The 18,113-nt window shown below is 38.6% G+C and overlaps 2 protein-coding genes across 9 annotated transcripts in view; both read right to left on the bottom strand.

Moving 5' to 3' along the window:
• The window catches only part of atxn2 (ataxin 2), a 92,480-nt gene extending 86,917 nt beyond the window's left edge, over window positions 1-5,563 (bottom strand). For 6 of the 7 annotated variants that reach the window (XM_048556004.2, XM_048556005.2, XM_048556006.2 and 3 more), the window contains exon 1: window positions 5,170-5,563. In XM_048556004.2, the coding sequence (XP_048411961.2) occupies window positions 5,170-5,270 (101 nt within the window). In that variant the 5' untranslated portion in view covers window positions 5,271-5,563. The remainder of the gene's footprint in view (window positions 1-5,169) is intronic. The other variant, XM_059655027.1, reaches the window with a different exon arrangement.
• Window positions 5,564-11,623: 6,060 nt separating this feature from the next.
• Window positions 11,624-18,113, bottom strand: part of brap (BRCA1 associated protein) — a 42,162-nt gene continuing 35,672 nt past the window's right edge. For both annotated transcript variants that reach the window (XM_048556044.2, XM_048556043.2), the window contains exons 11-12: window positions 16,672-16,775; window positions 11,624-14,240 (exon numbers count right to left, since the gene is read on the bottom strand). In XM_048556044.2, coding sequence (XP_048412001.1) covers window positions 13,883-14,240; window positions 16,672-16,775 — 462 coding nt within the window. In that variant the 3' untranslated portion in view covers window positions 11,624-13,882. The remainder of the gene's footprint in view (window positions 14,241-16,671; window positions 16,776-18,113) is intronic.

Here is an 18,113-nt window from a genome sequence, read left to right as displayed (position 1 = left end):
TAGTCTCATTGGCATACAGTTGTGAATTAAATTTGTCTGTTGAAAAAGACTGCATTTTAAGAGCTTCCTCAAATATCCACGAATGGTACAATTAGCAGAAACTCAACCCGATTATTCATTCCATTTGATGCTGTCCTACTCTCAAATCAATTTTTTTTTGATACTATACTTATGCTGGACATACTTTCCTTTTAAAATTCCTCAATCTCTTGAACTGGTTGGCTAATTTCAGGTGACCTCCACAAAATAAAATGAGTACAATCCAGTAAATACAAAACAATTCCAGTCCACACTTTTCCTTAAATCTCACTAACAAAAACACTCATACTGCCTTTAACGGCACCACATTGAACAGCTGCTGGATTGTCTTCGGTTCAGGGGGACAGCAGATTTACTTTCATGATTTGCACTAAATTAGGTTTTCAAGAGCTTTTTTGAAAGCTGAAGATTCCAGCCACACTTTTTTTTAAAATAAGTAACGAGACCTGAATTATCAAGAACTCATTGTGTAAACACAAGTTAAAATCTGAGCTCAGTCAGTGGAATATGATTTCCTAGAAAATCAAAAACTTTGGAAGTAAAGACGGAATCAACACTTGTTTCTAAATTAACAAATTCAAATATTTTGTCACAATTCCTTTAACATTTTGGGGATGGGGCTGAAGAAGAAAACAGGGAGAAACATGTCAATGTCTACAGCTAGAGTGTTAAATTCACGCTTGTCACTTGTGGAAATGACAAGTGTAATTAAAAGCGTAATTTTAAGCAACGGGTAAGTTACTTTCCATGGTTTTAACTCCACCAGCCCTGATGTCAGTCCTCTTTCCACACTTTACAATAGACACATCAGACGCAGCATGCATTGTACAGAATTAATAAAACAGTCTATGCTTATCAAAACATAAAATCCTGTTTCTACCATTTCAATTTCTTTACATAACTGAAATTTAGATAGGTCAATGACCAATGCTGTCGGTGGAAAGAATATTTCTCTTTCAAAAAACTGTAGGATGGGCAAAACAGGAAAATTTTAATGACTCGCATCTAACCTCACTACCTTCTAGACGGCAAGTCAACTTTATCAGTAAATGCAGAGACCTTGTGACCGGTGCTGATAATGAAAGGTCTCACTTCTGGACTCCTATCTAAAAACTGATAATCTTCTCACCCAGCGGTGTCCACCTACCATTATATAATGACTACTCAACATTTATTACTTCAGACTTCCAGTGATGGGCAGAATGTCTTGAGGAACATAACAAAATACCAAAGAGAGAATGGAGGAGAAAAGCTGCCATCAAATTTAATTCCACAGCTTCTGGATTAATCTTATACAGTTAGTTTAACTAGGCTATGACTGAGTGTAACCAAGTGAAGAGCAATTCGAAGGCTAACCCAAGCCCTACATTTGTCTCCTGACCAATACTACAGGATCCTTACCATATTGCTGACAACTGGATCAACATGGCATTTAGTGCACATTGATTATGAAGAGCGAAGTCAACTAGACAACACATTCACCTTGAATACAAACACTTTGGAAGATGCTTGTCAAAGTTGGTCATAATCTAGAAACAAAGTAGACTGTAGGGTCCACTATAAACATGACCAGCCACCAGACAACCTGATGAAGAGTCTGTATTAAAACCCAAGAGAAATGCAAAGGATAAAGAACCCTCTGCCCATTTCTATGATTCCAAACCATTTTATTTCAAAATTCATCCAGGCCCAGCCCCAAAAGCAGCTTTCATATATAGTCACAACTAGTACTGCTTCTCCCTCTCAGTATAATTATAATAAACATTAAATCTAAGAACCATAGCTTTACTAGCAAAATTGTTTAAGACAGGGAAAAAAAATTTACAGCCTTTCATGACCTCAGGAGTTCCTAAATTTCTTTACAACCAACTAAATGCTGTGACTGTGATGTAAAAGATTAGGTAAACACTTTCTAATCAGGAAATCGCATGATGTTTGCAAAATATGCAATCCAGACAATGCATGCAAGCAAATCATAAAAAACTGTTTCAAAGTTGGAAAATTTGAAGAGGAAGGTATAAAATAGAAGTGTACATTTTCCAAACTGCTGTTGAAGATAGATGATCTGAATGGCAGTCCAACAATACATAAATGTTCACTGCATTCACTTAAAAACTGTTGAGTGAAATAGACCAATGGATACACAACAGATTTGACAAAGGATCACTGCTGGCACTTGCCAGTCAGAAAGGGCAGGTCATCCAGTATAGATTAGGAACTTGTGACCAAATTTATGCACCTCTCAGATCAAGGTCCACAACTGTAGCCCAGATTCATAAAAAAGGCCTTGTTGTTCATTTACTATCGAATAAATAGCAAATAAATGTAGAATCTGTTATGCTTCAATCAGGGATTCTGTGAAACTAGAGTGAACAAACAGCCACACCTCATCCAAACATAAATCCACAAGGACAGTATACCAAAGTGGATTATCATACATTTTGGCTCAAATTAAACAAGTAGGTTTTAAGACATTTTCTTGCCGTGATTGAAAAGACCAACATGAGAATGACTTTCACAGTCATTTCCAATCTCGAATGAGCAGTTGTAAGGTAACGGAGTTAGGACAAACAGAGAAAGGGTTTTGAGGATGCAAGAGAAAAAGATCTGTCCTGGAAATTAGCAAGATACTATTTTTCACCTTGTTACATTGTGTCAGAGAAACCAAATTGAAAAACTAACTGATAGCCTTTATTCAATGGTAAGTTACAGACTTCTCAGCCAGGAAATAACAAATTCAAGGTAAACTCCAGACTTCTGGCCCCATAGAAGGCTGACCTAAATAAAGTGTGCACTGAATTATTGGAATTTAAAAAACCCAGCTGTTCTCCATACAAGACGATAGGCAGGGAAGTTCTTCAGTGTCCTGCCCAATACATATGCTTCATAATTTATCTTGTTTCTTTGGCAGTGAACAAATTGGTTGTCACATTTTGTTACATTACAGTAGCTACAATTTAAAGAAAGAGTATTTCATTAGGTCTGTAATGTTTTAGGCATTCTGACGTTGTGAAAAGCAGGAAAAAAATCTAAGTTTTTACCTCACTCACTTTCTCCTGGCTGCAAGCAAATGCCTAAACATATAAGTGAATAAGCGCTGATTTGCCAAGTACATATGATTTTTCAAACAGTAGTTTGAGTTGAAAAGCTCCAAAAGGCTTGATATGGGGATTAGGGGCTTTTAAACCTACGATATCTCATGTGGTCCAAGGAGATGTTGAAAGATCAAGCAAATCACACAGGAGATGGGCAGATTGAAGATGAATTGTGAACTGGTGTCAAATCAGGCAACTATTCATTTTAACATATAAAAGGAAAATTACTATAAAAGCTTTGAGTTATTTCCGACTCCACCTTGGTTACATGTCCGATGATTTAAATTTTAAAATTATCTGTCTTGTGAAAACAGAGCCAAAAATCTTCCAAGACAATTATTTGAAGCAAAGCTATTTGTATTACGTCCTTAAAAGTGAGAAAGTGTTTTTTCCCCAATGGAAGAGAAATATTTGAGGAAAGGCTTAAGAAACAACAGTTCCTCTTGTTTTGGCATGTATAATTAAACTCATTCACATTGACACGATCATAAAATCCTTACACTAAGAGAGGTTATTCAGCCCATCAAGTCCACAACGAGCATTCAAAAAGCATCTGACACAGACCTACTCACCCCGATCCCTGTAACCCTGTATTTCCCATGGCTAATCCACCTAACCTGCACATCTTTGAACAAAAGCAATGAAATCAATACAATGCCAAACACAAATTTCAAAAATAAACAAGTCAAACCGATCAGTACAAACTAAACACAAATCTAACAAAATATCTGCCACTGTTGGGAAGAGGAAAGCTCATCATTCCAGAGAGGATAAGTATATAATTATAGTTGTAAGGAACAAAATACTTGGAACTTTCATAATTAACTTCAAAATACTATATAATTATTATGAGTCAAAAACACTGGTATCATTAATGGAGTAAAGGGTTAAATCATTTAGTAATAAGGAGATAAAAACCAATGTAAATATGATTCAAATGCCAGTCATCAACTCTGTTGCAACACATGGGCTGAAGCATACACAAACTTAGTTTTTCAGAGTACCACTGAAGTACATCTTCAGCTCAATTTTAACTATTAGAGGATAAATATATTTAATTTCATAATATTCTGTAAAATGTTCGCATTGTATGTACAGCACTGTCACAAAACGTACAGCACAAATTCATTGCAAGGAACAAATTTTTGTAGAAAGCTTAATATTCCTCACGCACAGTCAATCTCACTAAAACAGTACGGTTATTTAAATCGTCATGTAACATACAAGACATTGTTCTTTTGAATACAATTGTTCTGATTTTAATGTCACATCATAACTCTGCATTATTGACGAATTACAAGTAACTTTGAAATTCTCAGTATGATCTTAATTTAAGATTATTGTAATAATTGTTCTGCATTTCGATATGTTCGTGTCTAACGAATATTCATTGACAATGGTTTAAACCTTGAACAAGTTCCGTTTCATAAAGATACTTTTGTTGAGATTGAAGAAAATGTAAAGGTCTAAGAAACTTTGAACACTGACGCTGTATCGCACCTAACGGATTTCCCTAAAGGAATGTATCCTCTTTAAGCATTGGTTAATCTACATCTGCTTAATGGCTGTATTTTAAAAGCCGCCCGAATACAGATGTCTATGGTTTCTGGCGTGTAGGCCGCATCCTCATAGCGGCATTAACCCGCTGGAAGATGAGGCCTGAGCGCAAGGCCTGGACACTACCGTTTCGTTTCTCGGTAACGCGGGGCCCGGCATATTGAAGGGGAAAGGCGGGCCCATCAGTGACAGAAGGCCGCCTCCAGAGCCTCGGGCTAAAGTTGGACCAATAGAGAAAGAGGGGGGGGACAGAGAGGGGAAAGAGGGGGGGGGACAGAGAGGGGAAAGAGGGGGGGACACAGAGAGGGGAAAGAGGGGGGGGGACACAGAGAGGGGAAAGAGGGGGGGGGACACAGAGAGGGGAAAGAGGGGGGGGGACACAGAGAGGGGAAAGAGGGGGGGGGACACAGAGAGGGGAAAGAGGGGGGGGGACACAGAGAGGGGAAAGAGGGGGGGGGACACAGAGCCTGTTCATTACCTGCCGCCTGACTGTCTCCCTCCTCCGCCAACTCCAGCTGCTGCTCCACCAGTCCCGATGCCGCCGCTGGGCTTTCGGCTGTTGGGCTGCTTCATGGACATGATGGTGGGCGATGATGGTGATGGGGGAGGGCAAGGGGTGGGAGAGAGATGCCGCTTCCAGTCACTTCAAACCCTTGAACAGAAAAGGTCCGGCCCAGCATCCACAACACCAGTGAAACCCTCCCCCCCTCCCCTTCTCCCCACCCCCGCCGAGGAATACGAAAACGTCGTCAGGGACAAGAGTACGGATGCGGCCTCCGTATCGCCTGTCCAGGCCTCAAAGTCAGTTAGCGCCGCAACGCCCGTTGCTATCGCAAAGCTTCGGCCGCCACCAACAACACGGTGAACGGACGAGAATGGGGGGGGGGGGGAGGGGAGGGGCAGAGAGGGGTCGGGGTGGCGGAGGGGGGGGGAGGTTTGAGGGGAGGGGCAGACAAACAGGATTCGGGCACGCCGGCGTGTGCGCGCGCACCCACCGACCGGCGCATTCGCACCTTCCCCTACCCCCAAACCACACCGGCAATGCGGTCGATCACCCCTCCCCCACCCACAAAGTAAGTTGGCTCTGCATCATCGGACTCGACGCTGCTGAAAGAACGGCCAGGAGATGGACGGGAACGAGTGGTTTTACGACGGGACTTCCCCCCCCTCCCCCTTTATTGTTACTGTGTTTGGCTTTGCCCTCATTCCCCCCACTGCTCTCCGGTCCTGTTCTTTCGGACTTCTGACCTCGTCGACGAGCGCGGAGGTTTATTTTGCGGGTGAGGGACAAGCTCTCAGATGGCCGGAGTAGTGATCACTATCTCAGCTTGGTTGAATTGAGTTCATTTTTACTTGTGATGTTGATCTTTGGACATTGCACCCTGCTCAGCTCTTTCTTAGGAAAGGTCAACATTTCCTCCTAGTCTCACTGAGAACACACCCAACTTGTATTTACATAGCACCTTTCATAATAGGACATCGCAAAGCATGAAATGTTATGCTATCGAATAAATGGCAGCCATCTAAGCACAGCAAATTGTTGCAAACAAAATAACTAAATTATGTAACAAGGTGTGGAGCTGGATCCCCACAGCAGGCCAAACGGCATCAGGAGCGGGAAAGTTAACGTTTCGGGCCTGTTATCTCTCAACTAAATTAATATGTATATATTATGATGAGGGTGAAATAGTTGCTAGACTAACCAGAATAACACATGCTTTGCTTCAAAATAGCACCGTGAGATATTTTACAATTACCCTGAAAAGGCACATGGAGCCTTCGTTTCTTGTATCTGAAAGGTAGCATATTTGACAATGTAGGATTCTTTCTGCACTGCTGCAGTGTCAGGTTTTTCTGTGTGGAGCTCTGCAGTGAGAAAAGAAGACAAAACCTCTTGGCTCAAAGGCAAGAGTGCTACGACTGAAGGTAAATAGGCAAATTGTAATTGTAAACAGACATGGATAAATTGGTACAAGGAAAGTAGGTAATTGTTCGGACCAACATTTATACATCAACAAAGGGAAAAGCTCATATCTACTATTAGTTTTGTGCATCACACCTCTACTTTGCAAGTGTACCTCGTATTCCAAGATGACAGTCGCATTGAAGCCTGTTCTTCACACCTTAGTTATAATCATGCTAATTTGATGCATTAGAAAGATTTGAGAACTTACAATGAATTTACAGCCTATTCAAATTAGTCTATTGTCGGGACACGGTTGATATCAAAAGGTTGTATTTATTGGGCGTGTTCCATTCAACTGCATGGCGGGCAAAACTAATCCAGGAGAATATATAATCCGCCATGAAATTTATACACGTATAGGTCAAGTAAAGCAGATAATCATTCTCATAAAATGTCATTTATCTGAACCATAAATCTTTTTCTCTCTCTGCAGATTCTGTATGACCTCCTGAGTATTTGTATAATTTTCTGGTTTTTTTCCAGATTTGATTTTAGTTTTGGAATGGTTGATTGATATTGGTCTAAAATAGTTAATGAGCCATCAGTTAGGTCGTTATTAGAAGTTAGCAACTTCCATAGCTTTTTTTTTACTGCTAAACATAAGTTTTAAGTGATTGAATTTAGTTTATGATAGAGGGTTACAAGACAAGAGCAATCAGTTTGATCCAGGACCAGCCACGTAATTAAGTTTTTTTAACAAATTATTTTAATAACCATGTTGTTACTTCAAAGTGCCGATTACAAATGCTTAAAATGTTTGTACAAAACTGTTAAAAACAGATTTACAGAAAATAAATAAATGTATTCATAATATTGTTGCAGGAAATGTGTACATGTCCTTGCTCTCTTCTCAGGTTCTCCTCTGACCTCGTTTCCTCTTAAAGTGATGACTATCACTCGCCCCAATTTAGAATATTTAATTCATTGTTTCAAGTTTTCAATTACTTGAACTGTATACTCTCCATTTTTGATCTTCCCTTCCTGGACTGCTTGCTACCTCCAGAAATGAAAGCCCACTAAATCCGTAAGACCATAAGACATAGGAGTGGAAGTAAGGCCATTCAGCCCATCAAGTCCACTCCGCCATTTAAATCATGGCTGATGGGCATTTCAACTCCACTTCCCTGCACTCTCCCCCTGTAGCCCTTGATTCCTTCTGAGATCAAGAATTTGTCGATCTCTGCCTTGAAGGCATCCAACGTCCCGGCCTCCACTGCACTCCCTGGCAATGAATTCCACAAGCCCACCACTCTCTGGCTGAAGAAATGTCGTCTCATTTCAGTTTTAAATTTACCCCCTCTAATTTTAAGGCTGTGCCCACGGGTCCTAGTCTCCCCGCCTAACGGAAATAACTTCCTAGCGTCCACCCCTTCTAAACCATACTAATAATAAATCCTACTTCTGTCCAGATCACCCTTCTGCTCATTTCGCAACTCTACTTCCCCTTCAAAGTTTTACCAAAAATCTGTAGCTCAGGTTGTGGGGGAGGTCATTGACTTGCTTGCCAAGCTGGCTTGTTCTCATTCAGATGTTTCATCACCATGCTAGGTGACATCATCAATGGAGTCACCGATGAAGCTTCATTGGAGGCTCCACTGACAATGTCACCTAACATGTTGATGAAACGTCTAAACAAGAACAAGCCAGCTCAGCCAGCAAGTCAAAAATCTCTATTTCCCCTTCGCCTGTTTCTCTGTCCCACTTACTCCAGTTAATTTACAGATGATTCAGAAATAAAATCCCATTTGAGGATTCTCAACCCCTTCAACCATGGTAGTCAGGATCCTCAACCAAGTCTTTTCTATTCCGTTTGTGTCCCCAGTCCCATCCCACTGATGGGAACTTTTAAGCTTAATCTTCAACTGTGCCAATTCCTGCTTTCAATGGGCGACCTTAATCTGCCCGTCTTGCAGTAATCTCTCATGTAACATATCTTGTCTTCCTTTCCTTTTTCTGAATGGATCATTACTCAATGACACAGCTTTATTCTTTAACATTCCTATCACCTACAATTCTTCTCTAGTACTTTTCATTCTCACACCACCAAAAGATATGAGCTGAAGTAGGCCATTTAGCCTATCAGGTTGTTTCCACAATTCACCCATCAAGACTGCTCTACCATTCAATGAGATTACAGCTCCAAATACTCCTTTTAGTTTATGTATACCTTGTCCAACCTAGAATGGTACACAGATTAAGGGATACCTCCATATTGTATGCATTTGCAAATCTCATATGCTTGCCAATTCAGTATCTTTCTTCCACCCTGCCCTATCTGCTTCAGTTGAATAGGCTAACATAAATTCAAGAAACAGTCTGTAATATTGACTTTAATAATTTCTAACCTTAAGCTCCCATTTATTCAGCAGGAACTGCCAACAACGTGGGATGAGTATACCAACAATTTAGGGGACTGGGGAAAAAATGTGGTTTGTATTTGAGACTAGAAACCTCTAATGGAACGCATTTCTAGCTTGAAGCCTACAAAGTTCTGTGTTTCCATTTTTATTTGCCTCAGCTGCCACTCAATCACACAATCTATAATAGAAAGAGAGTACGAGAAATACTCAGCTCTTTCAGCATCTGTGAAGATGTTTTCTTAACAAAGTTATTTGACATATTTGTATTAATGCCTAATTGTTTTAAAACTTCGATTATTGTTTACCATCCATATTCTGGAAGCATAAAAATTTTTATAGTTGCAGTGGGGAATTCATAATTCCACAGCAAGCCAAATAAGCATAACTAATTTGATTTGTTGGAATTAAGTAATTTGCTCGTGATACTAGTTTGAGGACATGAATTATTTATGTTAGTTCAGAATTTTGTTTCATACAGTTGAACTTGATCAAAGAATTACATCAATGCATTAAAAATGAGATCCTTCTTATCAAATTGAAATAAATCATTACCAGTAGTTCTATCCAAAAATCATATATGGAACCACTTTTTATTAAGCCTGAAATAAAATGCAAGCATATTTAACACTAACAGCTTGCATTTCCATAGTCTTTAGCACAATAAGGCATCTCAAAGTGTTTCTCAAGTAATACTAAATAAAACCAGACACTAAACTGCAGAGAGATATTAGGGCAAATGATGAAGCTTGGGCAAAAAGGTATTTTTAAAAGTCATCCCATATGAGAGCTAGCAAGGCTGACAGTTTAGAGAAGAAATTCCAGAACTTGGGTCTAGACAGTTGAATGCAAGGCAGATAATTGTGAAATGATCCAAATTAATGATGCACACAGACAGAACTGGAGATGCGCACTCGTGAAGTTTGATAGGCCAGAAGAGATTACAGGGATGAGGGGCAAGCTACAGAGCTATTTGAAAACAAGATGTGAATTTTAAATAGGCCTTGCTAGACCAAGAGACAAGTCAATACACAAGGTGATAGGTCAAGAGGACTTGTTAGGAGTAAGTTTACAAACAGCAGGATTTTGGTTAAGATCCCATTTACGGTCTTCCACCTGGAATGCGCCAATCAAGAAAGCATTTAATAGTCAAATCTAAGATTAAAGTATAGATCAACATTTGAGCAGATGAGCTGAGAGATGCGTAGAAATAGGCAACGTTACATTTCCATTCAACTTTCCACAAATATACGTTCACTGCCCAAATCTACTGAAAGCCCAAGCTATAATCTGCTGAATGCAACTACTCAATTACACACCCAATGGCAGTGACAATCTGACAGCCAGACTAACTTTTTTATTTAATAAAGTTCTGGCATGCCTGTAACAGATTATATTGTGGGGGAGGGAACAAAAATTCCAGAAACAAAGATATGGAATTCTTGAAGGACATGAATTTATTTCTCTCCAGAAACATTGACAAACGCTAAACACAATTTTGTGTTATTTTATTCCTTTCCAATTCAAGTCCTTATGATCGCAATTATCTCATGGATCTTGCAAGGGGGAAATTTTTTACTCACTAATGGGATGTGGGTATCACGGGCTGGACAACATTTATTGCCCATCCCTAGTTGCTTTTGATAAGGTGGTTATGAGGTGCGTCCTTGAACCGCCGGAGTCCACATGCTGTAGGTTGAAACACTGCCCTTGAAGGAATTACAGGATTTTGATCCAGCAAGAATAAAGGAATGGCAATATATTTCCAAGTCAGCATGGTAAGTAGCTTGGAGGGCAGCTAGTGGTGTTCATATGTACTTGCTGCCCTTGTCTTCTAGTTGGAAGTGTCTGTGGATTTGGAACCGACTGTCTAAGAATCTTTGGTAAATTTCTGCAGCACATCTTGTAGATAGTACACACTGCTGCTACTACTGGGTGTCGGCACTGGATGCTTGCGGATGTGATGTCAATTAAATGGCTGCTTTGTCCTGCATACACAGTGAATAACAGTATGCCCACAACAGTCTAGGATAACACAGTGTGGACTCACAGCAGGCCAGGCAGCATCAGAGGAGCAAAAAAGCTGATGTTTCAGGTCAGGACCCTTCTTCAGAAATGGGGGAGGGGGAAGGGAACTCTGAAATAAATACAGAGAGGTGTGGGGCTTGGCAAGGTAGGTGGGATGGTAATAGGTGAGCGCAAGTAGGCAAAAGTGGCGGTTGGTCAGTTAGGTGGGAAGAGCAGATAGGCAGGAGAGCAGATGGACAGGTTTTGTCAGGTCAAGGAGGTGGGGATGAGAGGATGGGTTGGTCATGGGATGAGGCTGGGGGGTAGGGAGATTTTGAAACTAGTAAAGTCCACACTAAGACCATTCTATATTGCCAGAACTCAGCTGAAATATTACACCTGGCAATAGGGGTGAAAGTAAAATTTCTGCTTCACGTGAATGCATAAAAAGTGATTAGAATTAGATTTGATTTGATAACAATTCTTTCACCCAGTTGAAGATCCTGCTGGTAATGAGAAATTAGTGCTTTTGGAACTATTGCTCAGCACGAAAGGTGAAAAATAATGAAGGAGCATGAAGTGGAATGAAGACAACTTAAAGGTACATTTACTGTGGAACAATTTTTATTCTGTTTAAAACAATCCTTTAATAGTATCTCACAAGAAAAGCTTCAACAAAGTCTTATTCATACTGAACAGACAAAATTAATGTTCTACTGCCTTATTCACATTTATGACAGGATTATTGCTCAGTTTATTGAAATTAGATCAAATCGACCAAATTAGACACTATGTAAAATTAAAATACAGTGATCCAAATTGAAGAGTTTGACCCAAAATGCATCATTTTGCACTTCAAGATTGAACAGCTCTCAAAAAAATGTGTAGGATGTTTTTACAAAATGTTATATTAATACCTCCATTGAGAGACCATGGTTTTGCTGCAGATAATTTACACCGGCATTTTTCTTGAGAGAAATTTGTTGCAGAACACCCTTAAAAAAAGTTTAGTAAACTGCCTTCTTGTGCAGTGTAATTAAGAATGGTGAGCACTAATAGTCCCTAAAGATAGATAACAAGGATTTCTTGAACAGGAAAAAAAATCTTGACTATACCTGCTTGGCAATTTACACAATACCCATCAATCTACAGCTGTTTAACTTCAGCTATCGTTCATAATATTTAATCATTATAATCAGATCAATTCAAAAAGCATAAAATAAATCTATATCTTTCGGCTTCTTTACAAACTGCAAGATGTTAATGACTTCTGAATTAAGGTCAGATCAAAAATAAAGTACATAAATTGAAAAGGCTTCCTTTTGCTTTAAATTAAATTACATAATATATTAATAATCTCACAATCTTTTTATCAAAGTGCGATTGTTCACAGCAATCACAGAATTCCATCTGATGCTGGCCTTACAAAAAGATGTTAGCTGTTAAGTCATTCAGAAAGAACTAAAACATGTTCATTAGAAATAAAATCTCTTACAAATCAAGGACAACTTATTGCAGAATGGAAGAACCGAGTGCTACAGATAGAAATAAGTTGCAATGGCCACTGACACAAGTGAAGCAACATTTGGAGACATAAGTGGGATGTACAGTTTAATATTTGAGTATGTGATCAATGGTGAAGCATAGCTCATCTTTTATTCTGGAATTTTCTCTGCTGCTCACCATTCTTTTATCTTACATGTGTTCTTGCTCTTATTGTTCTTGTCAACAGTTAATTTGCTAGATGCAGTGGGGAAAAATGTGGATTTAAATGTCAAAAAATCTAACTGTAAAAGTCAGTGCATATACAGATATGGTTTGTCGGCTTTCAAGAATACTTTAGTTTCTAGATTTCAAAGTTAAAAGCTTATAAATTTAGTTAATTTGATGAACCCTCATTCTTTCAATTAACTGCAAACAGCAGTTCAGTAATTTTCTTTATATATCTGCGTTTTGATTCTTTTCACATGGGGTTCTAACATTAAGCAATCTCTAACTTTTTCCAAATGTGAACATTAATAACTTACAGTCAGGCATATTACTTTAAATGCAGGCTCCACTACCATTAAGTGTTCCATTAACTACCATGACTGTCTCATTAGCCAAATTATCCAGCTTATAAGTGAAATTTGCAATTAATGTTGAATTGTGGACATTTTTTCCTATGCACTTAAATTTAAACTGCCCAAATTTATTTCACATAGATCTCTAACATCTGAGAGAGATTAGCACATCTTTAATTTGGTGATTGTTGTGCTGAAATTCCAAATGAATACAATGTTTTCACCCAAATTAACACTGGTCAGCAATAAAGGTGCAAAAACACGATTTAAATAGACTTTTAGATTCTACAATGTTTCAGGTATGCATTCTGAGCAGATTTGAAAGATTGCTATTTTCACTTAAATCATACTGCCTATAATCAAAATAGTATCTAAATGCTGGATTTGTAGATCTATGAGCTAACTTGTGAATGTGAAGAAAACTGAAAAGCATTAAGATAGATAACTTTAATGCTAATGTCCGTTGGCCATAAATTATTGTGGATTAATCATGAAACTCAAGTAGTTTGAGATGTCCTGCACATTTGACATGTTTTGCAAAACCTTTTCAATTGCATAGCTCATACACTTAAGCTATAATACCAGCAAATATAAATCAATAGTGTTGTATTAAATAATTTTTCTGCACAATGCAGAATATAGCCAACTGCCAAAAAAACTGGCAATTCTTGAATATAGAATCATAGATAACAGAAGTATGGTAGTAGCATTGAAAATAAGCAAATATACACACACACCTCCCAGGAGGTTTTGTTTTTGTTTTTTTTTCCTTCCTCTTTCAAAAATGAGAAAGCTCAACTATTTGCTCCGTTTTCCTCTTCCTCTCCTGGAGGTCTGTTTGGTTATGGCTCCAGGTGACGATGCAGCAGATGCCACTGCAATATTTATCTGACCCTCTTGAATCTCCTGTCGGGTATCGGCTGGCATTTGATTGATTTTCTGCTGAGTCTCCAGGTAAAACATGACATCTCGCAGCTGCTCCTGCACCTCTGTAATCTGCCTGTCTTTCTCATCACATGTATCCTTCAGCTTCTTTTCCTCTTCCTTCAGTTTGGTTTGTAGCTGGATCTGATTAGCTCGCAAGCATTTGTTCATTTCTTGTTCCTCTTTCAGTTCAGTGCCTAATTTCAAAACTCTGTTGTTCAGTTGAGAACACCTGACAGGATGGCATGAAAGGAGATACATTAAAACAATTCAGGATTATTCAATTGAAATTTTCTGAGACCTCAGTGCTAATGTTTTTATTGTGGTTCTCAACTGTGCAATACATTTCAATGTCCAGTTTCATTTGCATCTCTGTCATAGAAAAAAAATTGTCATTGATTTTGTTCTAATGATATTCTCCATCAATCTTATTTAAGTGTAATTCCCCATGGTAAATCCTTCCTCTGTATTGATGCTAAATAAGCAAAATGCTAGCAAATACATCTTTTGAGCAACAACTTATTGCTCATAAAGTTTATTACATATCTCTAGTCAGATTAGTGATATACGCAACATCGACACACAATAGACTTACAACATGCAGCAACAGGAGCACTTTATGATTTGAATACAAATTAGAACAGTATTAAAGAATACAACTATTTTAGCCATATTGACTATGTTTTGGATGAGATCCTTTAAATTCAGTACTACAGTGTGTTAATTCTACTCCACAGTTATATATATTTGTCAAGTCTGCACATTTTAAAGTCAAAATGGTGTATATAGTATAGTTTCATAGGCTAAATAGAATTTTAAACTCTTGAACGGTTGATGACTAGCACTGTATTTCTGTGAAATAAACAATTTCAGAAGTACTACCAAAAAAGACCTTTGCCTTGGATGATCTGTAGGCTGACAGGTTGCAGTTACACAACTCACTTTACACCAGTGCAATGTCAACAAAAGTTTCCGAATTACTTTTGACTTTTACTCTATGTATATTCAAAGTGAACAGTTTTAAGGGAAAAAAAAGCAAATTTTTATAACTAAAATCATAGAAACATAACTTTCATCATAGGAAAAAAAAAATTGTAGAAAGGAGGGGTGAAATCAAATAAACACACAAATATACAAAAGGCTTACAAACATCACCAACTAGAACCCGGAAAGAAACATTCATCAAAATATCTAGGGCTATGCTAATCCAAATACTTCAGCTTAAAACAAACATTCATATTTTAGGACTTGGAAACTTTAGAAGTTGTCGTTTGTACAAATATCTGACATTTTTACCACAGTGAAAATGTGTGAATGAGAAACTGCTCATAAGCAATTCAGTATTTTTTAAAATAAAGGACATACAATTCTCTGAGAATAATAATTTCCAAGTCAAAATAGATTTCAATTTTATAAACACAAGCTGGAGTTTACAGAAAATTAAGCAGAATTTTATAAACCATGCTTGGAAAGAAAATCAGAAGGAGAGTTTACAACAAACAATCTAGCACAGCTTTCATCACAAGCTGTAAGGAGATCCATTTTTCCTAAATCTCCTAAAACAATACATAGCACACGTTCCTGTTGAAACTGGCACAAGCAAATTCAACCTGAATCTTCAAAATGAAACAATTCCTAAAATCGTATCCCATTTAGTATTCGCAGAGTACAAAAGGTTCCACACAGAGCAGCAAGTAAACTCTCACTGAAAATAGGTAGAATTACATCCTGACCTACACCATTATTCCTAATTTAACTTTTACAATATCTTAAAGAATAATCTGAACCGATGGCTTATGATGCCATGCATCAGCATGGCAAATTATTTATCCTTGGATCTGGTGAAAATCACAAACAGCCTAGTTGTGAAGAATTGGACAGCAAATGTGGAAGAATTTAGTTTAAGAAATAAAAAACAAAACATTTCAATTTATATCACACTTCCCATCACCAGACATCTCAAAATGTTTTCAAAGCCAATTAAGGAAATGAAACAAGAAATTTGCAAACAGCAAACTCCCGCAATGTGACAACAGCCAGATCATCTGCTTCAATAATGTTGATCAAGTGATAAATAGCACAGTAACACCCCTGCTCCTCTTCAAAAAATTGCCACAGAATCTTTTATCGAAGGCACGTAGCCTTAGTTCAATGTTTTATCCAAAAGACGGCAGCTCTGACCATCCAGCACTCCCTCAATAGTGGTACCAGACTACCAGCCTCAACTTCTGACCTTGCAATACATAATCATCAGTGCTATCAACTGAGCCACAGCCAATGCACAAACAAAAATAAGGGTAAAACCAAAAGAGAAACCGTTGGCACCTGCAACTTGGGAACGCAAGAAGGGAAAGAAATTAATACGTATTTCCTTTCTTTATTGATCCTTTCTTGCATAGCTTGCTGAACATTCATGTGTAGATATCAGGTAAAGACAGGATCAATTATAACATGCCTACTAAATAAATAATTTGCTCAATCAGCTCAGTTCATAAAGGAAAATCACCTACCTGGGTGCATTGGGAAAGATTAAAAAGCAAAGGAGGGAAGAAATTTGACAAACAGGAAGTAGAAGCACCACCTTTAGAGTGTACCACTTAAACTGGTGGTCACTTTTGTGAAATTTCTGAGTTTCGCAAAACCTTTGTTGCAAAATTACTTACTTTCTCTCAAGAACTTGTTTGTCTTTCATTAGCTCATTCAACTTCTGCTCTAGACTGTCGCACTTTTCAATGGTTTCCTTGAATTTTATTTTCATGTTATTGATCTGGAAAGATGAAATAGGACAGGATCAAGTTTGGAAAAATAATTAAAGGAGATGCAGGTGCAGTGGGCGAACGATCCAAAAGCCCAGCTAATGCCTTGGAATCACAGGTTCAAATCCAACAACCCCAGCTAATAGTATTTATATCCAAGAAATTAACAAATTCTGGAACTGAAAGCCAGTCTTGGTAACGGTGCTACAAAAACTGTCTCAATTGCCATAAAAATCTACAAGGTTTATGAATGTACTTTAGGGAAGGAAATCTGCAGTTCGTACTTAATCAGAATTACAAATGCCTCTGTACTAGACCCACAGTACAGATTCTTAAATGCCCTCTAAATTGGCTTAGGAAATCATTCAGTTGTTGCAAACCGCTGACACTAAAAGGTGTACCTGCATTAGAAGGACTGCAATGGTTCCATAAGATGGCTCATAACCTCCTTCTCCAGGGCATTTAGGGATGGGCAGCAAATGTTAGCCTTGTCAGCAACACCCAGACCACACGAAATATAAAATGTAACTTAGACAAATCATGATTTAATGTTGGAATTTCACATTTTCAGCAGAAACTACTTTATTAGTTCTGAAATCTAGTTGCACTGCATTTGGACCATAAGACATGAAGTGGGAGTGCCCCTGTTGGACTCGGGTGGACAACGTCAGAAATCATTTTACACTGGGTTACAGTCCAATAGGTTTATTTGAAATCACGAGAGGGAACATTCCTGTCTGGCAATTGTTGTGCAGTGTCCATTCATCCATTGTCGTAGTGTCTGCATAGTCTCGCCAATATACCATGCCTGATACATCCTTGCTTATGGGGTATGAGATAGACAACATTGGCCGAGTCACATGAGTATCTGGTGTTCCCATGAATGACGGTAGGATCTGACATGTCGTGCACAAGTTGCCATGCCAGGGTTGTATGGTGTTGTGATTGATGTTGTCTTGAAAGCTGGGTAGTTTGCTGTGAATGATGGTGTGTTTAAGGTTTGGCGGTTGCTTTAAAGGTGAGAAGCAGAGGCATAGGGATGTTCTTCATGAGATGCTCAGAGTCAATGATGACATATTGAAGGCTGCAGAGAACATGGCATATAGCTCTCCACTCCGGGGAAATACTGGATGAAAAAGGGTATCCTATTGGTTGCATCCTGTGTGTCTCTTCTGAGAAGCAGACTTCGAAATACACAATAACAGAGAATCGCTGAGCAGAAACTGACAGCCAAGTTCTGCAGCCATGAAGATGGCCTCAACCATGGTCTTGGGTTCATGTTGTGCTGGATGTGACCCCACCACAGTGACCTGTTTTGACACCATCACCTTGATAAATTGTTACGATCT

Source organism: Stegostoma tigrinum, chromosome 26 (assembly GCF_030684315.1).
Source record: "Stegostoma tigrinum isolate sSteTig4 chromosome 26, sSteTig4.hap1, whole genome shotgun sequence".
NCBI lineage: Eukaryota > Metazoa > Chordata > Chondrichthyes > Orectolobiformes > Stegostomatidae > Stegostoma > Stegostoma tigrinum.
Note: the sequence above shows the minus strand (reverse complement) of the source record. Positions and strands in the feature narration are given on the sequence as shown.